This window comes from Lathyrus oleraceus, chromosome 5, assembly GCF_024323335.1.
Source record: "Lathyrus oleraceus cultivar Zhongwan6 chromosome 5, CAAS_Psat_ZW6_1.0, whole genome shotgun sequence".
NCBI lineage: Eukaryota > Viridiplantae > Streptophyta > Magnoliopsida > Fabales > Fabaceae > Lathyrus > Lathyrus oleraceus.
In genome coordinates this window covers 347,603,203-347,624,412 of record NC_066583.1, presented here as the reverse complement: position 1 = coordinate 347,624,412, position 21,210 = coordinate 347,603,203, and the positions used below count along the sequence as shown (strand labels likewise).

At 37.6% G+C, this 21,210-nt stretch overlaps 2 protein-coding genes and 1 long non-coding RNA gene across 5 annotated transcripts; 1 reads left to right on the top strand and 2 right to left on the bottom strand.

The window, feature by feature from the left end:
• Positions 1-295: 295 nt before the first annotated feature.
• On the bottom strand, positions 296-19,887 carry LOC127084576 (uncharacterized). Of its 2 annotated transcripts, none has more exons than XM_051025060.1 (2): positions 19,353-19,887; positions 296-6,144 (listed from the first exon to the last, which is right to left on the bottom strand). In XM_051025060.1, the coding sequence occupies exon 2, from the start codon at positions 1,790-1,792 to the stop codon at positions 542-544; it is 1,251 nt and encodes a 416-aa protein (XP_050881017.1). In that variant the 5' UTR covers positions 1,793-6,144; positions 19,353-19,887; the 3' UTR covers positions 296-541. Both variants share the same exon structure in this region, with proteins under 2 accessions (XP_050881017.1, XP_050881018.1).
• Positions 4,998-5,780, bottom strand: LOC127080597 (uncharacterized). Its single transcript, XM_051020912.1, has one exon. The coding sequence runs from the start codon at positions 5,778-5,780 to the stop codon at positions 4,998-5,000; it is 783 nt and encodes a 260-aa protein (XP_050876869.1).
• Positions 18,842-19,992, top strand: LOC127084577 (uncharacterized). 2 transcript variants are annotated; one of them, XR_007788753.1, is made up of 2 exons: positions 18,842-19,412; positions 19,804-19,992. It is a non-coding gene; the product is annotated as an uncharacterized LOC127084577 (long non-coding RNA). The 2 variants fall into 2 exon arrangements; XR_007788752.1 differs by having other exon boundaries at positions 18,842-19,417.
• Positions 19,993-21,210: the final 1,218 nt, after the last annotated feature.

Here is a 21,210-nt window from a genome sequence, read left to right as displayed (position 1 = left end):
GGCCTTTGACTCATGCTCGAGCAGCCTTTCCAATTCTTCAGGGAAATCACAATCTTCCTCACTATCCTCTTCCGCTTGGTAGATGGGGAGTTCAAAGTTATAGGAAGTAGTGGGGTCATCGAATTCAACTGGTTTATTGATTATTCTGCATGTGTTTTTAAATGATGGTTTTTTAGAAAAGAGGAAATAAAATGCAAAAGAATTAAAAATATTTTTGTAGTTTTTGAAAGGATTGCCATTTTAAGGAAAGAAAAACAAATAAATGAACGATAAGAATTTGAAAAAAATGCTCTTTATTTGTCATAATGATTTTGAAATTTAAAGTGGCCATACAAATGATCCGTTTGCCTTAGGCAGAGCTAAGGATTTTGAAAAAATAAAGGAAAACACAATTACTTTGACACAGGAAAAACTTCTGGAATCTCAACTGCTTCCCAATTTGTTAAGGTTGCTTCACATCGGTATATCAGATTTGATGTTTCTCCATCTTCAGTGTCATCTTCAACTGCACCAACTTGATCCCCATGGATAAATCCTGTGCTTAGGAAAACTTATTGTATGCTCCGTATGCGGTCCTTTGCAGGGACCAGGGCTCCTTCCTTAGCAGAAGGCTTGTACCCCAAACCAAAACGATCATTTTTTCGCTGACATTGATGACTTGCCCCCAACTTGTAGGACCTCCACTTTCAACTGCTGACCTTGCACTATTCAAAGCGGCGAACGACAAACTAGTTTTCTCAATAGGATCCTTTACTTCTGCAAGTGTGGCATTGGATATTTTAAGTTCTTGGAAAGAGGTCTCTAAGGCATCTTCATCAGCCTCGATATAACGGAAAGAGGAGAGTTGACTAATGATAAAATCTTCTTCACCTGAGACAATGACGAGCTTGTCATCGACGACAAACTTCATTTTCTGATGCAAAGTAAAAGTCACTGCCCCAGCAACATGTATCCATGGACGTCCCAAAAGGCAGCTATACGTGGGATTTATGTCCATGACTTGGAAATTGATGGGGAATACATGCGGTCTGATTTGGATTGGTAGCTCTACCTCCCCAACTACTGTCCTCCGAGAACCATCAAATGCTTTTACCACAAGTGCACTAGGTTTCATTTCTGAACCTTGGTAAGATAATTTAGCAAGCTCCCTCTTTGGTAGAACATTGAGGGACGATCCAGTGTCAACTAAAATCCTGGCCAGAGCATCTTCTTGGCACTTTATGGATACATGTAAGGCGCGGTTGTGATTCTTCCCTTCCTTGGGTAGCTCTTCATTGCTGAAACTTAGAGTGTTGCAGGCTGTGATATTGGCGAACACATCGAATTGGCCAACCGTTATATCTTGGGTAACATGAGCTTGAGCAAGCACTTTCAGTAGAGCCTCCCTATGAGCTTGGGAATTCAGAAGCAAGGACAATATAGATATTTTTGACGGTGTTTGATGTAACTGATTGACTATCTTGTAGTCGCTTTTCTTTATCATTTTTAGAAATTCAATCGCTTCATCTGATTGCACTGCCGGCTGTACCCCTCCATACTCTGGGGCAGGATTTGCAGTTGTAGCTTCCCTTCTTGGTTCTTGAGGGATTATATTGACATTGGGAGTATAAATCCGACCGCTGCGGGTCATCCTGCTCGTCCCTACGATGTTAGTGATATTGGTGTCAACATTCTCCAATCTTTTCTCACCTTCAACATCTTTGTGTTCTTCATCTATCACTCCATCTACCACAATTATGTCATATTTCCAATGTACTGCCTTGGTGCTTTCAAAGGGAAAGCGGTTAGGCATACAAACTACCACGGATGATGGATGAACAACATCTTTTCTTTGATAATTTATCTCAACAGGTTCTGGTAGATTGAAAAAGGGCTCAATGACTGAAACTTACTCGTTTGCTGTAGGACCACAAACTTGCAAAACACCTTGATCCATCAAGTTTTGAATATCAGTTCGTACCACTTTACATCCCCTTGGATAAACGACACATTCTTCACAGTCGTCGTGACAGGTATCAATCAAACTAGCTCCCACCAATCTTGCATGGAGTGCTAGCAATGGAGTTTAACATCTTCAACATTTTTTATTATACAAACATCAGAAACATCCTCAATGGCATTAACATCACCATGCGCCGGTAGAGGGTTACTTTTTACGTTGGGTCCAACATCTCAGAATGAAAGGATCTTCTTCTCAACCAGCTCTCGCACAATATGCTTCAAAGCATAACATCCCTCTAAATCATGCCCAGGGGCACCCTCATGGAAAATACAATGGGCATCTTGATTGTACCATGGAGGTAAAGGATTTGGCGGGGGACCCAAAGGTCTGGGAGTCACCAACCCTTTCTGCAGCAACGATGGGTATAACTCAGTGTACGTCATAGGGATTGAAGCGAAAGGAGGTCTTCCTCATTGTACCCTATTTTGATTTGGAAGATTTTTTGGAAGTGGAGCTTGTGCCCTTGGCTGTTGATAAGTGGGTGGCATGGGTGTTTGCTAGTATACTGGTGCTTGTTGAATAGGTTGATAGACATGAGCTTGTGATTGGTTGAAAGTTGGCGTGACTGCTGCCACATACGGTTGTTGAATATACTGCACTGGATAAGCTGGTTGTTGTTGAGCAATTTGTTGTTGTTACTTCTTCCACGAGTGACTCCTTCTTTGACTGGTCGATGCTGCGTTTGTTTCGCCCTCTTTCTTTCTTTGAAAACCTCCGGAAAACTTCTTGACATTATTACCGGATGTTTCAGTGGTGGTTATCATTTTTCCATTCTTCAATCCAAGCTCGACTTTTATGCCCACGACAACCAAGTCAGAGAAACTTGCCAATACACTACTCACCATCCTTTCATAGAACATGGGCTTTACTGTATCCATGAACCAATCTGCTAACTCCCACTTCCCTCCATCATTGTGCATATTCCTTAAAAGACTCGTTATCTTTCTAGACATGCTGAGCAATTGCCTCCTATCCGGGGCCATATCCATGTTATACCTATAATGCTGGATGAAAGCATCAGATAAGTCTTGGAAACAACGAATTCTACTTTGATAAAGGCTTAAGTACCACTTAGAGGGAGCACCCCTCAAGCTGTTTTGGAAGCAATGTATCATAAGTTTATCGTCTTCCACGTGCACCGCCATTTTTCGATAGTACATAATGAGGTAACTTTTAGGGAATGAGTGGCCCTCGTACTTATCAAAATCTGGGGTCTTGAATTTTGCGGGAATCATGAGACCAGACACTAGGCACATCTCCCTAGAAGCAACACCAAAGACTTGGTCACCTTCCATAGCCCTTAACCTTTTCTCAAGAATCTAAAAATTCTCCTTCATTCCTCTTATGTCTTCATGCCTTTCATCATCTTCGTCAGAAAAAACTGGAGCATGTTGTTGATCTTCAAAATAAGGTTGCACATGTGCATGGACAAGGGGTGATGCAAATGTGTGGACCACAGGATGAGCTTCGTTGATGGTTGGTAGAGGAACTGTTTGCTGAGTGGATTGTACAACGCCAGGGGCACCTTCAACTGGAGGTGTAAAGCTGGGACGTAAACCGAAGACTAGCCAAGTAGTAGGCACTGTCTTTGCAGGTTGGGGTTCAATCGTAGGACCGGTGATTTCTGAAACGACTGTCGTTTGGGTGTCCAATTTGGCCTTAATGACTTGTAGTATTTCCATGACTTGGCCCATATTTCCTCGTAGGTCCTCAAGTTCTGAGCTTACTCTCTCCAATTCTTGTTCTTGATCTGCCATTCTTTGACGAGCGCTGGCTCTTGTGTTGTAGCGGTGTTGAGGACTCAGTGTGTAACAACTAAATAGAGAAAACGGAATGAGTTTTTATTTATTTATATGGAGAATGCATGAATGTATGTATGAATGCATTTTATGTTTATTTATTTTTAGGGATTCTTATAAACTTTGCAGTTGTTGAGCACGCACTTTGAAAGTAATGTGAACAGAAATAGAAGACAATAGTTAGAAGCTAATGCAAAAATTCAATACCCATTCATTCAATGAAGCCAAAGAGTACGAAGTATACAGTCAAAATGGGTACAAAACATTAAGCCAAATACAAAAATTGGAAACAACACGAAGCAAACAACTTAAAGAGTCTTCTTAGCAACTCGCTCTTTGTGGGCCTTCAATTCTTCTTTGAATCTTCGCATCATCCTTTCACAAAGCAAAACAAGCTCACGAGCCGAAGGATGAGTGTTCTTTTCATCCATGTCCTCTAGAGCATTTTCTAATTTCCATGGTAAGTCTATGGCCACGCCATTACAAAACTCTATGAGGTTAGCCAACTTCGTACGGTATGCAGCAATACTTGGCTGCAGAAGGTTGATGGTGCATTCATACTCATCCAATATCTCATTCAAATGCTTCTTATGATTTAGCCAACCCATGCTTTGGCTCTTCAGAGACTCATATTGTTCCTTCCAATAACTAGCTAGCTCCTTGTTGGTATTCAACTCATCACACTTCTCTTCCCAAGCTTTAGAACATATTTGAGAGGCTCTTTGGGCTTGTTCCTTAAGACGTCTTTCACGCACCACTTCAGCTTCAGAGCTTCGAAGTTGCTCCTTCATTTCTTGGATTTGAGCTTCAAGCTCATCCCTTACCTCCTTCTTTTGCTTAGTGGCTAGGTCCCACCAACGCTTCCACTCTTGTCCATCTCTTTTGGCCTTAGCTAACTCATCATGGAGTGAACCTAATCCACTATCAGCCTGATCTAGGCACTCCAAGACTCTTTCCTTGAGATCTTGCTCAATTCTGTTCTTCTTACGACTCTCCTCCAAAAGTTCCTTTCTTTGGTTACTCTTCCTCTTGAGAATCATATTTTCCTCAGTTTCTTTGTAGAGTTCAGATTGCAGATCCTCTTTCTCCTTTCCAAGTTTAGCTACCATGTCTCGAAGTTCTTCCACCTCTTCAAGAGAAACAGGGATTGGTTCTGGTGAAGTATACTTTAGAGGAATCTCTATAGAAAAATGGAGCTACACAACTTTGATCCACTCCGAGACCCATTGCTGATAAGGAACCCTTGTTGCATCATTCTTCTTTACTAATTCTATTCCTTTGGTATGCACCTTTTCCCAAGATCGGATGATCTTACGGAGGAGAAAAGGATCATTGGTTCCCATATCATTCAAAACCATCTCTTCTAACTCTTTATCACCGAGCTTCCCACGCATAGGGTATCCAAACTGTCGCAGAGCTAACATGGGGTTGTAGGTGATGCAACCTTTAGATCCTATTAGTGGTACATTTGGGAAACTACCACAACTGATAATGATTTCTTCAACATTCAGCTTGTGTCGGTACCAAATGATATCCTTACTAGACAAAGACACCAGAGTTCTTTCCCACTCCCCATTGGACATTTCACTGATGTGAGCATTAAGCTTGAACACATATGAGATAAGCCAATTATAGAGCAATGGAAGGCAACATATCAACATTCCATTCTTCTTTTGATGTCGAGTATGCAAAGTATGAAAAGTGTCAGCTAGTAATGGAGGAACCAAACTTTGTTTATCCTTCCAAACGGCCCAAAAGATACTTATGGCAGCTGAATCTATAAAACCTTCATGGGTTGGGAACAATACTAGCCCATATATGAGAAGAGCTAGTATATTTGCCAACGCATCCCAATGATGTATCACAAACAACCTTTCTGCTTCTTCTATGTAAGCCCTCCAAAAACCAAAGAGATTCTCCCTTCTCTTCCAATTAGCCAATGCATCAGATATGGGGATGTGGAGTGCAAGGGCTAGCATCTCTACCTCAGGTACCTAACCAATTCTATTATATGTGTCTTTCCTTTCATAGAAAATCCCAAGAGCCGGTCGAATTCCTCCAAGGTTGGAGTCAACTGAAAGTCTTGGAATAAGAAACTTCGAAGCGGAGGATCATAGAACTGAGCCAAAGCGGTGATGGCTGGTGTTTGAACATCTACTGAGAGGAGATCCAAAATCTGGCCAAACTTTCCTTGCAAAGTAACCCTGAAGCATGCGGGAAGTTCATTCAAAAGTCTTGATATGTTGGAAATATCTGGCATTTTGGCTTTGAATGGTAATGCTTTCCTTCTTTCTGAACCCATTACAAACTTTTTATGCTAGCAACTGCGTATTCAAAAATTCCCTGAAAATAAAATTTTGTATGAGTGTCATGATGTTATGCAAATGATCATGAATGCATGGTATTTGGTTTTGGGATATCATAAGGTAACTCAAAACACCCTATTTGGTAGGCTTCTTAATAGATAGTTCTAAGTTGGTTACCCATAAACCCACTCACAGGATAGTTTCTACATTTTTTCCCAGAGTCATGGACCATAACTGTATCAACATCATGCAACAGGCTAGCCGTTTTATGACAAGAGTGACGAAAGGTCTCTTCTGAGCGGGGTTTTCATGTTGGGTGCAACAAGGAGAGGCCCTTGGAGTCCAACATTACGCAACCACCAAAGTAGAAATTGGTTCTAAGAGGGATCATAGAGTCATGGACCCTTCATGAATCAACGTCATGCGATAGGCTAGCTGTCTTATAACGAGATCTACAAACAGGTCTACTCTAGGAGAGTCTTCATGCTAGACACGCAAGGAGTGGCCCTTGGGGACTAACACTACACAACTTCAAATTCTAAACTTATGTGTTCTCTCTTCATTTTCCAAATCTCGGGTGTAGAGCTTTATTCATGATATCAAAAATCCCAAAGCCCACATATGAACGTATATACAGATATACAAATGCGATAAAGTAGGGATAAAGAAATCACATAACAAAGGAAGAAAAATAAACAAACAAAGCTAACACACATACGAAAACTTAAATGAACTAGGGTTGACTCACTTAGGGATGTTCCTGTTGTAACACCCCGATAAAATAAGATAATTATTTAATTTAAGTTAATAATATATTTATTAATTTAATTAAATAATTGGAATATTATTATTGGAATTATTATTATTGGGTTATTATTTTATTGGAATAAAAGTTGGAATTTGAAAAGGTCCCATTTGGTAAAAGGGTTATTTTCACGTGAAAAGGAAAAAGGAGACAGAAAAGTGGATAAGGGCAAAGAGAACCATAGAACAAGGGTTGAAGAGAGGAAGAGCTTGAAGCTGCAAGATTCGCCGGATTAACTCAGGTAAGGGGGGTTTATCATCGTTTAATGGGTATTATGGGATAATATGTAATGGGTAGTGATAAACCATTGATTTACCTCTGATTGGAATAATTATGCTGAAAATTGTGAACGTTTGGGATGAACGAATCTGGATTAAAGGTGAAGGAAATTCGTAGGAATTAGATGCAATAGTGTTAGAAATTGTGAGATCGAATAGGTTATGATTCGTGTTAGATGATATGAACGATTATTGTGAAAAATTGGACTGTGGAAGGTTGAATTGGATAGATCTCGCAGCAGAGAAGACCATAGCAGATCTGGAAATCTGGTTTCTGGTCATACGCGTATGGCACTAGGCAATACGCGTATGAGATGGTCTGGTACGCGTATGGCACTAGGCATTACGCGTATGGATGAGGAAGATGATGTTTTGAACGTAGTTTGGTCTCTGTTGGTACGCGTATGGGGAAGTGATACGCGTAGCATACGCGTATGAGATGGTGTTACGCGTATGGGATTTGGCTGAGAAATGGGCCATACGCGTATGGGACTAGGCAATACGCGTATGGGCAGGATTGTGATTTTTCTGTGCTGTTGTTGTGCAGTTTTTGGTTGTTCAGCTGAGTAATGTGATTTAGCTGATGTACGATATATTAGGGATCATTTCCCGTTGTTTTGAGTAGTATAGGTATTAGTAGAGTGTGCTAATACTGTGGTTGTTCTTTGGCATGATCTGATATGCTTATGTGATAAAATATTGATGATGTGTGATGGTATGCATGATCTTGTGAATGTATCAGTTATGTGTGCATTTGTGAATAGACTGTTTTATGGCTTAGAGTGTGAGCATATGTCTATTCTTGAATTGTGGTTGATGATTTAGCATTGCTAGGTGATTAGCATGCATATTGTGGCCTTTATGGTGGTAGCTAATTCCCATGGTGAGGAATTAGTGAGTTAGTCATTTTGGACTGTTGTTGATGTTTGCATGCTAGGTGAATTAGCGTGCATAGCATGGCCCTTGGGGTGGTAGCTAATTCCCATGGTGAGGGATTAGTGAGTGAGTCACTAGGTCTCAAATGAGTGGGACTAGTGGGCTTGGTAGCCGTGCCTGGATTTGGACGGTGAGGTGAACTATATGTTCACAAATAGTCGGTACCGCATGCATGGAGTCTCATTGCATAATATGTGTATGGCGTATAATATGAATGGATGTATTCCAATATTATACGTGTGTTTGTGTTGATATTGAGTATGAGCATGAATTGTATTGGTATTGAGTATGATATTTGAATTGATGTGCCGTTACCGAATGTGTGATGTGATTAAGGTGATGATATGTGTTAAATTACTTAGCATTACATGATGTTTTATAATGCTTATTATATCGATTGAGGAACTCACCCTTACAACTATTTTTCAGGTAACGAGCAGTGATTGAGTAGAAGCTAGTGCTTGGAGTCTAGTGTAGTTCCTTAGTGGGTCATGCTCTGGTAGATGTAACATCGGGATGGGATGTTTTACTACGTTTTCATTTGGTTGTTGAACAACTTTACATGTAATGTATTACATAGTTTGAATGTTGTTGTTAATTTCTATCCGCTGCGTATTATGCAAATGTTTTATTTTGATTAAATAAATGAGCATGACAGGATATTTTGGAACATGGTGTGAAGTGTTTGTGTGACACCCTTAGTTGCATATTTACTCTGATTTATGTTTTGATGTTTTAATTTAATTTTGGGGTATTTTAGAAGGGTGTTACATTAGTGGTATCAGAGCATAGTCGGTCGAGTCGAGTCGTAATTATTCTGTTCCCCTGTACGGGATAGGTGTTGTGTAACCTATCAGTACTTACTGTTTTAGCTTGTTGGGTTTTCAGAATAGAGATGGCTGGAAGAGGTAGAGATGATGCTGCGATTGCTGAGGCTCTGGGTATGCTAGCTGGAGTACTTGGAGGAAATCCGAATGTTGTGGGAATGGGAGCTGCTCGTCAGCTGAGTGAGTTCCAGAAGAACAATCCTCCAATGTTCAAGGGAGCATACGATCCAGATGGTGCTCAGAAGTGGTTGAAGGAGATCGAGAGGATCTTCCGAGTGACTGAGTGTGCCGATAACCAGAAGGTCAGGTTCGGTACGCATATGCTGTCAGAAGAAGCAGATGATTGGTGGGTTGCTACCCGCACTGAGTTGGAAGCTGCTGGGAATGCTGAGATCACTTGGGCGGTGTTCAGAGAGCGATTCCTGAGGAAGTACTTTCCAGAGGATGTTAGAGGAAAGAAAGAGATAGAGTTATTGGAATTGAAGCAGGGCAATCGGTCTGTTACTGAGTATGCTGCTAAGTTCACAGAGCTGTCGAAGTATTACACTCCCTATAACGAGGCTACTGGGGAATTTTCGAAATGTGTGAAGTTTGAGAACGGATTACGTCCCGAGATCAAGTAGGCTATTGGGTATCAGCGGATTAGAGTGTTTTCCGATTTGGTTGACTGTTGCAGGATTTTTGAACAGGATACCAAGGCTAGAGCAGAGAGCTATCAGCAAAGGGTTGATAGGAAAGGCAAGAATCAGAATGATCGTGGGAAACCGTATGCAGCTGGCAAAGATTTCCAGCGACAGAGTGGGATGAAGAGGTCTAGTGGGGGAGACTCCAGTGCCCCTGCTAAATGTTTCAGATGTGGTCAGGCTGGACATCGTATCCATGAGTGTACCAGTGCTGAGAAGAAGTGTTTTAAGTGTGGCAAAGGTGGTCACTTGGCTGCAGATTGCCGGTTGAAGACTGTGACTTGTTTCAACTATGGAGAAGTGGGTCATATCAGTCCACAGTGTCCTAAGCCGAAGAAGGAGAATCAGTCGGGAGGCAAGGTCTTTGCTTTATCGGGTTCTGAGACTTTTGCAGATGATCGTTTGATCCGAGGTACGTGTTATATTAATGGCTTTCCTTTTGTAGCTATTATTGACACAGGTGCGACTCATTCCTTTATATCTTTGGATTGTGCTGTGAAACTTAAGTTAGAGATATCTGAGATGCGTGGAAGTATGGTGATTGATACTCCTGCGAAGGGTTCAGTGACTACTACTTCAGTTTGTTTGAATTGTCCTTTGAGTATCTTTGGTAGAGACTTTGGGATGGACCTCGTGTGTCTTCCACTAGTGCAGGTTGATGTTATCCTGGGTATGAACTGGTTGGTGTTTAACCGAGTCTATATCAATTGTTTTGACAAGACTGTGATCTTTCCTGAGAGTGAGGAAGGGAAGGATTTGTTTCTATCAGCGAGGCAGGTGAATGAGGCAGTAACGGATGGGGCAGAGTTGTTTATGCTGCTAGCGACTTTGGAGGCTAAAGATAAACTGGCGATTTGCGATCTAGCCGTGGTGTGTGATTTTCCTGATGTGTTTCCTGAAGAAGTGAATGAATTACCGCCAGAACGTGAAGTTGAGTTCTCGATTGATTTGGTACCTGGTACTAGGCCGGTGTCGATGGCTCCGTACCGTATGTCTGCTGTTGAGTTAGCTGAATTGAAGAGTCAGCTGGAAGATCTGTTGGATAAGAAATTTATTCGTCCGAGTGTGTCACCGTGGGGTGCACCAGTGTTATTGGTTAAGAAGAAAGAAGGTACTATGAGGTTGTGTGTGGACTACAGGCAACTGAATAAAGTGACGATCAAGAATTGGTATCCTTTGCCGAGGATTGATGATTTGATGGATCAGTTGGTTGGTGCGAGGGTGTTCAGCAAAATAGATTTGAGATCTGGGTATCATCAGATACGTGTGAAAACTGAGGATATTCAGAAGACTGCTTTCAGAACAAGGTATGGACATTATGAGTATTTTGTAATGCCTTTTGGTGTGACTAATGCGCCTGGAGTATTTATGGAGTATATGAATAGGATTTTCCATCCGTACCTAGATCAGTTTGTTGTGGTGTTTATTGACGATATTTTGGTATATTCGAAATCTGAAGAAGAGCATGCTGAACATTTGAGAGTGGTTTTGGGAGTTCTGCGAGAAAAGAAGTTATTTGCTAAACTGTCTAAGTGTGAATTTTGGTTAGAAGAGGTTAGTTTTCTTGGTCATGTAATTTCAAGAGGTGGTGTTGCTGTTGATCCTTCTAAGATAGAAGCGGTATCTAAGTGGGAAGCTCCGAAGTCAGTTTCTGAGATAAGGAGTTTTCTTGGACTTGCAGGTTATTATAGGAAATTCATTAAGGGATTTTCTAAGTTGGCGTTACCGTTGACGATGTTGACTAGAAAGGGGCAAGCGTTTGTTTGGGACTCAAAATGTGAAGAAGGTTTCCAAGAGTTAAAGTGAAGGTTAACTACTGCTCCTATTCTGATATTACCGAGTTCGTCGGAATCATTTGAGGTTTACTGTGATGCTTCATTGTTGGGTTTGGGTGGTGTATTGATGCAGAATAAGCAGGTTATAGCTTATGCTTCGAGACAGCTGAGGGTTCATGAGAGGAACTATCCGACACACGATTTAGAGTTGGCAGCCGTGGTATTTGTTCTGAAGTTATGGAGGCATTACTTGTACGGGTCAAGATTTGAGGTTTTCAGTGACCATAAAAGTTTAAAGTATTTATTTGATCAGAAAGAGCTGAATATGAGACAGAGGAGATGGTTAGAGTTTCTGAAGGATTATGACTTTGGTTTGAATTACCATCCGGGTAAAGCAAACGTAGTGGCTGATGCATTGAGTCGGAAATCATTGCATATGTCTATGTTAATGGTTAAAGAATTGGATTTAATTGAACAGTTTAGAGACTTGAGTTTGGTGTGTGAGAGTAGTGTTAAATTGGGAATGTTGAAGTTAACGAGTGGTATTCTGGATGAGATTAGAGAGGGTCAGAAATCCGATGTGCTTTTGGTTGACAAGTTGACTCTAGTGAATCAAGGTCAAGGTGGTGAATTCAGAGTTGATGAGAATGGTGTTTTGAAATTTGGTAATCGGGTGTGTATTTCGGATGTTACCGAACTTAAGAAGAGTATTCTTGAGGAAGGACATCGTAGTGGCCTGAGTATTCATCCTGGAGCTACGAAGATGTATCATGATTTGAAAAAGTTATTTTGGTGGCCGGGAATGAAAAGAGAAATTGCGAGTTTTGTTTATTCTTGTTTGACTTGTCAGAAGTCGAAGATTGAGCATCAGAAGCCGTCTGGGCTAATGCAACCGTTGGCTATTCCAGAGTGGAAGTGGGATAGTATCAGTATGGATTTTGTTTCTGGTTTACCGAGGACAATTAAGAATTTTGAAGCTATTTGGGTGATTGTTGACAGATTGACGAAATCGGCTCATTTCATTCCGATCAGAATGGATTATCCGTTAGAGAGATTAGCCGAGTTGTATATTGAGAAGATTGTAAGGTTGCATGGTATTCCGTCGAGTATTGTTTCGGACAGAGATCCTAGATTTACATCTAAGTTATGGGAAGGTTTGCAGAAGGCTTTGGGAACTAAGCTGAGATTGAGTTCTGCATATCATCAGCAGACTGATGGTCAGACTGAGAGGACGATTCAGTCACTAGAGGATCTTTTGAGGGCTTGTGTTTTGGAAAAGGGAGGTGCTTGGGATTGTTATTTACCTTTGATTGAGTTTACCTACAACAATAGTTTTCATTCGAGCATTGGTATGGCACCGTTTGAAGCTTTGTATGGTAGGAGATGTCGGACACCTTTATGTTGGTATGAGTCCGGTGAGAGTGCTGTGGTTGGACCGGAGATTGTTCAACAGACTACGGAAAAGATTAAGATGATTCAGGACAAGATGAGGATTGCTCAGAGTCGTCAGAAGAGTTATCACGACAAGAGAAGGAAGTCACTTGAGTTTCAAGAGGGGGATCATGTGTTTCTTCGTGTTACTCCGATAACTGGGGTTGGTCGAGCTTTAAAGTCGAAAAAGTTGACACCTCGATTTATTGGTCCTTATCAGATTTTGGAGAGGATAGGGGAGGTAGCCTATCGTATCGCTTTACCGCCGTCACTTGCGAATTTGCATGAAGTTTTTCATGTGTCTCAGTTGAGGAGGTACATTCATGATCCGTCGCATGTGGTCCAAGTAGATGATGTCCAGGTGAGAGATAACCTGACTGTTGAAACATCACCTATGAGGATTGAGGATCGAGAGTTGAAGCAGTTGCGGGGTAAAGAGATTGCTTTGGTGAAGGTAGCTTGGGGAGGACCAGCAGGTGGCAATGTGACTTGGGAACTTGAGAGTCAGATGAAAGAGTCCTATCCAGAGTTATTCGCTTGAGGTATGTTTTCGAGGACGAAAACTCTTTTAGTGGGGGAGAGTTGTAACACCCCGATAAAATAAGATAATTATTTAATTTAAGTTAATAATATATTTATTAATTTAATTAAATAATTGGAATATTATTATTGGAATTATTATTATTGGGTTATTATTTTATTGGAATAAAAGTTGGAATTAGAAAAGGTCCCATTTGGTAAAAGGGTTATTTTCACGTGAAAAGGAAAAAGGAGACAGAAAAGTGGATAAGGGCAAAGAGAACCATAGAACAAGGGTTGAAGAGAGGAAGAGCTTGAAGCTGCAAGATTCACCGGATTAACTCAGGTAAGGGGGGTTTATCATCGTTTAATGGGTATTATGGGATAATATGTAATGGGTAGTGATAAACCATTGATTTACCTCTGATTGGAATAATTATGCTGAAAATTGTGAACGTTTGGGATGAACGAATCTGGATTAAAGGTGAAGGAAATTCGTAGGAATTAGATGCAATAGTGTTAGAAATTGTGAGATCGAATAGGTTATGATTCGTGTTAGATGATATGAACGATTATTGTGAAAAATTGGACTGTGGAAGGTTGAATTGGATAGATCTCGCAGCAGAGAAGACCATAGCAGATCTGGAAATCTGGTTTCTGGTCATACGCGTATGGCACTAGGCAATACGCGTATGAGATGGTCTGGTACGCGTATGGCACTAGGCATTACGCGTATGGATGAGGAAGATGATGTTTTGAACGTAGTTTGGTCTCTGTTGGTACGCGTATGGGGAAGTGATACGCGTAGCATACGCGTATGAGATGGTGTTACGCGTATGGGATTTGGCTGAGAAATGGGCCATACGCGTATGGGACTAGGCAATACGCGTATGGGCAGGATTGTGATTTTTCTGTGCTGTTGTTGTGCAGTTTTTGGTTGTTCAGCTGAGTAATGTGATTTAGCTGATGTACGATATATTAGGGATTATTTCCCGTTGTTTTGAGTAGTATAGGTATTAGTAGAGTGTGCTAATACTGTGGTTGTTCTTTGGCATGATCTGATATGCTTATGTGATAAAATATTGATGATGTGTGATGGTATGCATGATCTTGTGAATGTATCAGTTATGTGTGCATTTGTGAATAGACTGTTTTATGGCTTAGAGTGTGAGCATATGTCTATTCTTGAATTGTGGTTGATGATTTAGCATTGCTAGGTGATTAGCATGCATATTGTGGCCTTTATGGTGGTAGCTAATTCCCATGGTGAGGAATTAGTGAGTTAGTCATTTTGGACTGTTGTTGATGTTTGCATGCTAGGTGAATTAGCGTGCATAGCATGGCCCTTGGGGTGGTAGCTAATTCCCATGGTGAGGGATTAGTGAGTGAGTCACTAGGTCTCAAATGAGTGGGACTAGTGGGCTTGGTAGCCGTGCCTGGATTTGGACGGTGAGGTGAACTATATGTTCACAAATAGTCGGTACCGCATGCATGGAGTCTCATTGCATAATATGTGTATGGCGTATAATATGAATGGATGTATTCCAATATTATACGTGTGTTTGTGTTGATATTGAGTATGAGCATGAATTGTATTGGTATTGAGTATGATATTTGAATTGATGTGCCGTTACCGAATGTGTGATGTGATTAAGGTGATGATATGTGTTAAATTACTTAGCATTACATGATGTTTTATAATGCTTATTATATCGATTGAGGAACTCACCCTTACAACTATTTTTCAGGTAACGAGCAGTGATTGAGTAGAAGCTAGTGCTTGGAGTCTAGTGTAGTTCCTTAGTGGGTCATGCTCTGGTAGATGTAACATCGGGATGGGATGTTTTACTACGTTTTCATTTGGTTGTTGAACAACTTTACATGTAATGTATTACATAGTTTGAATGTTGTTGTTAATTTCTATCCGCTGCGTATTATGCAAATGTTTTATTTTGATTAAATAAATGAGCATGACAGGATATTTTGGAACATGGTGTGAAGTGTTTGTGTGACACCCTTAGTTGCATATTTACTCTGATTTATGTTTTGATGTTTTAATTTAATTTTGGGATATTTTAGAAGGGTGTTACACTTGTCCCCAGCAGAGTCGTCATCTGTCGCACCTCGAAAAGTGAGAACACAACTTAAGCGAGGCACAATCGCACACTCGTATGATGGACTGAACAAAGTCGCCACCGAACTTTATTTATTCCCAAATAGGGAAAGGGGAAATATCGATAAAACCTCTAAAAGAAAGGATAAAATATGGTCATCGCAACCAATATCAGGGTTCGGGAGTCGATTACGCAAGGGGAAGATATTAGCACCCCCCACGTCCGTTGTACTCAATGGGAACCATTAGGTTAATTATGCGCGTTAGTGTTAGCTTAGAAATGTTAGGCTTCTCGAGTTATTAGGTGGGAAAGAAAGAATAGAAGAGAGAAGAATGTTTTTGGATTTTTGCAACGAAGGAGACTAAACCTAAGTTTTTTATTAATGGGCCTGACAAGATTTCGTAATCCTGCTCCTACGTATCTCAATCGAGAACTCAAGGTTTACGTAGTTGTAGGTAGAAAAATGTTTGTTTGTTGGTTGATTTTAGCGAAAGCTATATTGTATTAATCGATGAAAAAAAACATTATTTTACCCAAAATAGATGAGGAGCGGACGTATACCACACATCAAATGGATTTACAAATCAACATTCGGAAAAACGTCATTTATCTCAACTTAACAATTATGGACGAAGCATTGTTTCACATCATCTTAAGACAATATGTCTTTTGTTTATGAAAATGTTTTTTCACATTAATTGCACGGAGGCGAGAAAAGAGTTTGATGTGTTGGATGTATTTTATAGGTGAATGACGAATATTTGATGAGAACGAGACATGAGCCTCGGGATCAATCACTCGGGGTTCCACCGGAATACTAGATTCCAATGGTCCTTTTTCATTCGAATCAGTTGAGAAATTTGCTTGATGGACAACAAACGCTTGATAATAATCAATTGCTCAAAGGGTTACATCAGAATGCGAGATCCCAACGACCCTTATTTGTCCAAATTAATTAATGTGTTTTAAAAAAGATGAACAGTTAATCTAAAACGCGTGGTTCAAGACCGATCATTCAAGGGTTCCTACCGGAATGCTAGATTCCAATAGTCCACTTCTTTTGAGTTATTCAAAAAAATGTTTTAATATTTTAACTTAAATAGTAAAGCGTTTTAATTGGGATAAGAAACAAATTAATCAGATTAAAATGTATAACTTGGGGTAGGATCAAAGTTTAAGAAAGTAGTCATAAGTATTTTATTTTATTAATTAGTCAACATCAATACTAAATATTTATTTAATTATTTATTCGTAATATTCTAACAATAATAAATAAAAACTACAAAGAAAATGATATTATATGAAAATAATAATTCTATAGTTATTCAAACATTTAGAGAAAATAGCAAGAAATTAAGTTGAAGAAAAATACAATTATATTCTTTTATGTCTAGTAAAATAAAGTGAGAGAATAAGACCAATTTAATATTAGACATATGCATATTATTTATAAAAAATCTGAAAATAAAACAATTAAATACTTTTTTATTCTCTTTAAAATCTACCTAAAATAACAACCAAAGAAAATAAATTAAACATAATCTTTTTATTTTTCTAACATAATCTAATGATAAAAATAAATATATTTAAATTAACTCTTTTTATATTTTTATAACATAATTTAAAATAATGATGAAAATAACTAAATTAACTATTTTTTTTATAAAAAAATTCTTATAACAGAATCTAAAAATAATAATCAAAATAACTAAATTAACTTTTTTTTAATATTTCTTATAACAATCTAAAAATAATGATGAAAACGACTAAATTAATCTTTTTAATAATTTTTATAACATGATCTAAAACTAATGATGAAAATAACTAAATTAAATTTTTTAATGATTTTTATAACATAATCTAAATTAAAATAAAATAGAATAAAATAAAAGGTAAACTTATTTTTTTTGAATTTTTATGACATGATCTAGAATTAAATTAAATAAATGATAAACTCCTTTTTTTTGGAATATTTTTATGACATGATCTAGAATTAAAAGAAAATAAATGGTAAGCTTTTTTTTTGAAATATTTTATGACATGATCTAAAATTAAAAGTAAATAAATGGCAAACTTAATTTTGATGAATTTTTATGGCATGATTTAAAATTGAAAGTAAATAAATGGCAAACTTAATTTTTTGGAATATTTCATGACATGGTTTAAAATTAAAAGTAAATAAATGGCAAACTTAATTTTTTGGAATATTTTATGACATAATCTAGAATTTAAAGAAAATAAATGCTAAACTTATTTTTGATGAATTTTTATGACATGATCTAGAAATAAATGGTAAACTTAATTTTTTGGAAGATTTTATGACAGGATCTAAAATTAAAAATAAATGGTAAACTTATTTTTTTGGTTTTTGTGACATAATATAAAATTAAAATTAAATAAATGTTGAACTTAATTTTTTTGAAATTTATGACATAATCTAATAATAATAATGAAAATAACTATATAAACTTTTTTTTTAAAAGTAAAATAAAATAAAATTTATAACATAATCTAAAATACAAGGAAAAAATGGAAAAATCTTTTTGTGATTTTACTATTATGATTTCTATGTATTTATTTATTTATTTTATTTGTAAAATAAATAACAAAAGAATAAATTGATTTAAATGTTTTAAGAAACAAAAGAAAAGAATGAGCAATTAACTCAAAACGCGAGGCTCGGGACCGATCATCTGAGGGTTCCCATCGGAATGCTAGATTCCAACGGTTCTCTTCTGTTTTTATATGTTTAGAAAAAAAGTTTTAACATTACACTTAAATGGGAAAATGTTTGAATCGGGATAAGAGACAATTTAATCGGGTTTAGAAATAATGGGTATTTGACTAAGATATCATCAAATAGTTATTTATTTAATTTGCAACAAAAGATAGATAAATAGACAAATTAATTAAAACGTAGGATGAATAATAAAAATAAATTAAAAATTACAACTACATGTATTATCCATATAGTAATACAAAATATTCCAATAAACTAATTTTAAATTAAAAAAAAAAATAAAACTCAAAATTATTTTTTATTTTTTTAATAACAATAAAAAAACTAATCTATTTTCAATGTTTTAACAAAAATAAGAAATGACGATTATAAGAAAATAAATTAATAAAACCAAAAACAACCAAAGCCAAGGATCAAACTAGAGACTTGGTGGGAGATGAGGGAAGTCTCCACCACCAGGCCAAGAGTGGTTGGTTAGAAATCTAACGCGTCCACCACAACAAGTATTAACTTACCTGATTTATTTTTAAAAAATAAAATAAAAGAACATAATGGGCCAAGGAACGAATGGGCCTCTTAAAAAACAAACGAAGGGTTAGATCCAGGGCGGACCGGGTCAGATCCGACCCGGTTTATTTGTTACTAACAACAACAACTTAGAAACCCTAAGCCAAATTCATGGCCGCTCAAACCTGTAACCAAACGAAAAACTTCTTCCTCCTCATCTCGATTTCAGACTTCTTTCCTAGATTTCGTTTGACTTCTTACTACGATTTTGGCCGGCCAACACTCACGTTTCCAGCCTAATGAACACGCGACAGCTGCTGCTCAAAAACCTCATTCGGTTGTGTTCCTCACGAATCTGGCCTCGTCCAAATGCGATTTCGACCGCCTCAAAAACCGGCGACGATTCTGGCCGCTCTCAAACCGCGATTGCGACCTCACTCAAACCGCGACTGCGGCCGCTCAAGAAAACCGGCAACGATTTCGGCTGCATCCCTTAACCCCTATTCCGACCTCACTCAAACTGCGACTGTGGCCGCTCAAGAAAAAATGGCGATGATTCTCTCTCGAAATCTAATATAACAAAACCTAAGGTATTCGAAATGAAATCTTAAAGAGAGTAAAGAGGTATACCAGAATGGGAAACGAAAATCCGGCGTGGCGGTTAGAATCTTCAAGCGTGGCAGCAATGCTGTAAGGTTCAGTTCCCTCCTCTTTTTATTTCTTGCACTTAAATTTGTGTTCTTGATGTTCGTTGATGGTTATTATTTTTTCTTGTGTTGTATGTTTAGTGGCTAGGTTTTTTTTGTTGATTTGTTATGTGTTTGAATCAATACGATGGCCGCCTTCAGATCCCCCTCCATACTTTCTGTTACTTCTTATTTATATTGAAGAAAATAAATTAGGATTGTTTGAATATAAAAATATTTTTTATTTTGATTCAATTTAATTTCTGATGAAATCCCTGCTTAAATGCTCAAATGGTGATACTCTGCTCTATCCCTTTTTACAATTGACCTTTTAAAATAAGTTTTACTTAAGAAAAATGCTAACTGTTGTGTTCTGTTATCAATGCTGCAACAAGACAAAATAATTGTCTAAGGAGAGCAGAAGGAGGTGGCAGGACAAGGACAAGATATCTAGTAGGTTTTGTTTGTAAATATATTATAACATATTGGACAACAATTCTAGTTACTGTAATAATGTAAACATATTGGACATGCCTTGTAAACATATTGTAATTTTACTTATATGTAACTTTTTGCCTTGATAATTCTAGGTATTGTTACAATGTAAATATGTATTTACTGATTTTCTTTAAAATATATTTTTTTAAACTAATTTTGTTGGTTTTATAACGTAGACAAGAAAAAGAATAAAATAAAAATATATTTTTGTTTTGAAATTTAAAGTAGAATGATAAGAATAGAAAAAATCTAAACATAAATGTGACAATAAATTTTTATTTGAATGTAAATAAAAGGAACAAAATATAATTGTCATTTATTTTTATAGAATTTTGTATTAATTTAAAATGATAAATAAAACTAATTATTATTGATACTACTTTCAAACAAAACACAAAAAATAAAAAGAAAAATAAATACCTTTGTTAAGGTTTAATAACAAAAAAATTAACAAGAGAAACCCAAATAATACCTAATGCATTTTTGAAATGAAATACAACTCTACTTAATTAAATTAAACCTTTAATGACAAAGTTTCTAAACCTTCAAAAACTCATATAATGCAACAAGTGCCAATGTGGTACAATGATAGAAAAATTGTAAAAACAAATGTATGAATGATATGTGATAGGTGCATGCATGAGCAAAACACAAAAACATAAATAACTATAAGTAATCATGATCCAAAATCAAGCTTTTAGATAAACAAAAAGGATATCCACAAGAGTCATGTTATCTCAACGATTCTAAGAATGAGTTGAATTTAGAAAAAGTATGCACAAACCAATGCTACTTACCCCTGATCATTAAACCTATACATGGAAAGATCTCCATGACCAAATATAATGGTCATAGGGAGTTATGCAAAAATGGGACACCAATAAATCATGAATACAAACAAATGGTTCACAAATGAGTGAATGCAGATGAGTTAGGAGAGACAAAATTTAGGGTATGACACAAAGCAATTATATGAATACCATGGCGTCAAATAAAGATAGCCAGAATATCCAAGTAAGCATTCCAATAGCTAGCAATTTTCAACATCTTCCAATGCATCAGATGAAAATATTCCTTGGTCAATTTAGAACAATCATCAGACATCATCAATAATAACAGTATAACAAATAAGCACAAAGTCAAAGTGACAGATGGGTCAAAGTTATTCAAGGTCTTGCATCAGATGAAAAGTACAGGCAAGGATGGCTCAGTCTCAGATAATGGCATTGGCCAAGTCCTCAAAGCAAGGGAGATTGCTTATCCTAAGTCCAAAAGTTCAGATCAAGTCCAACAGTCCACCAAGA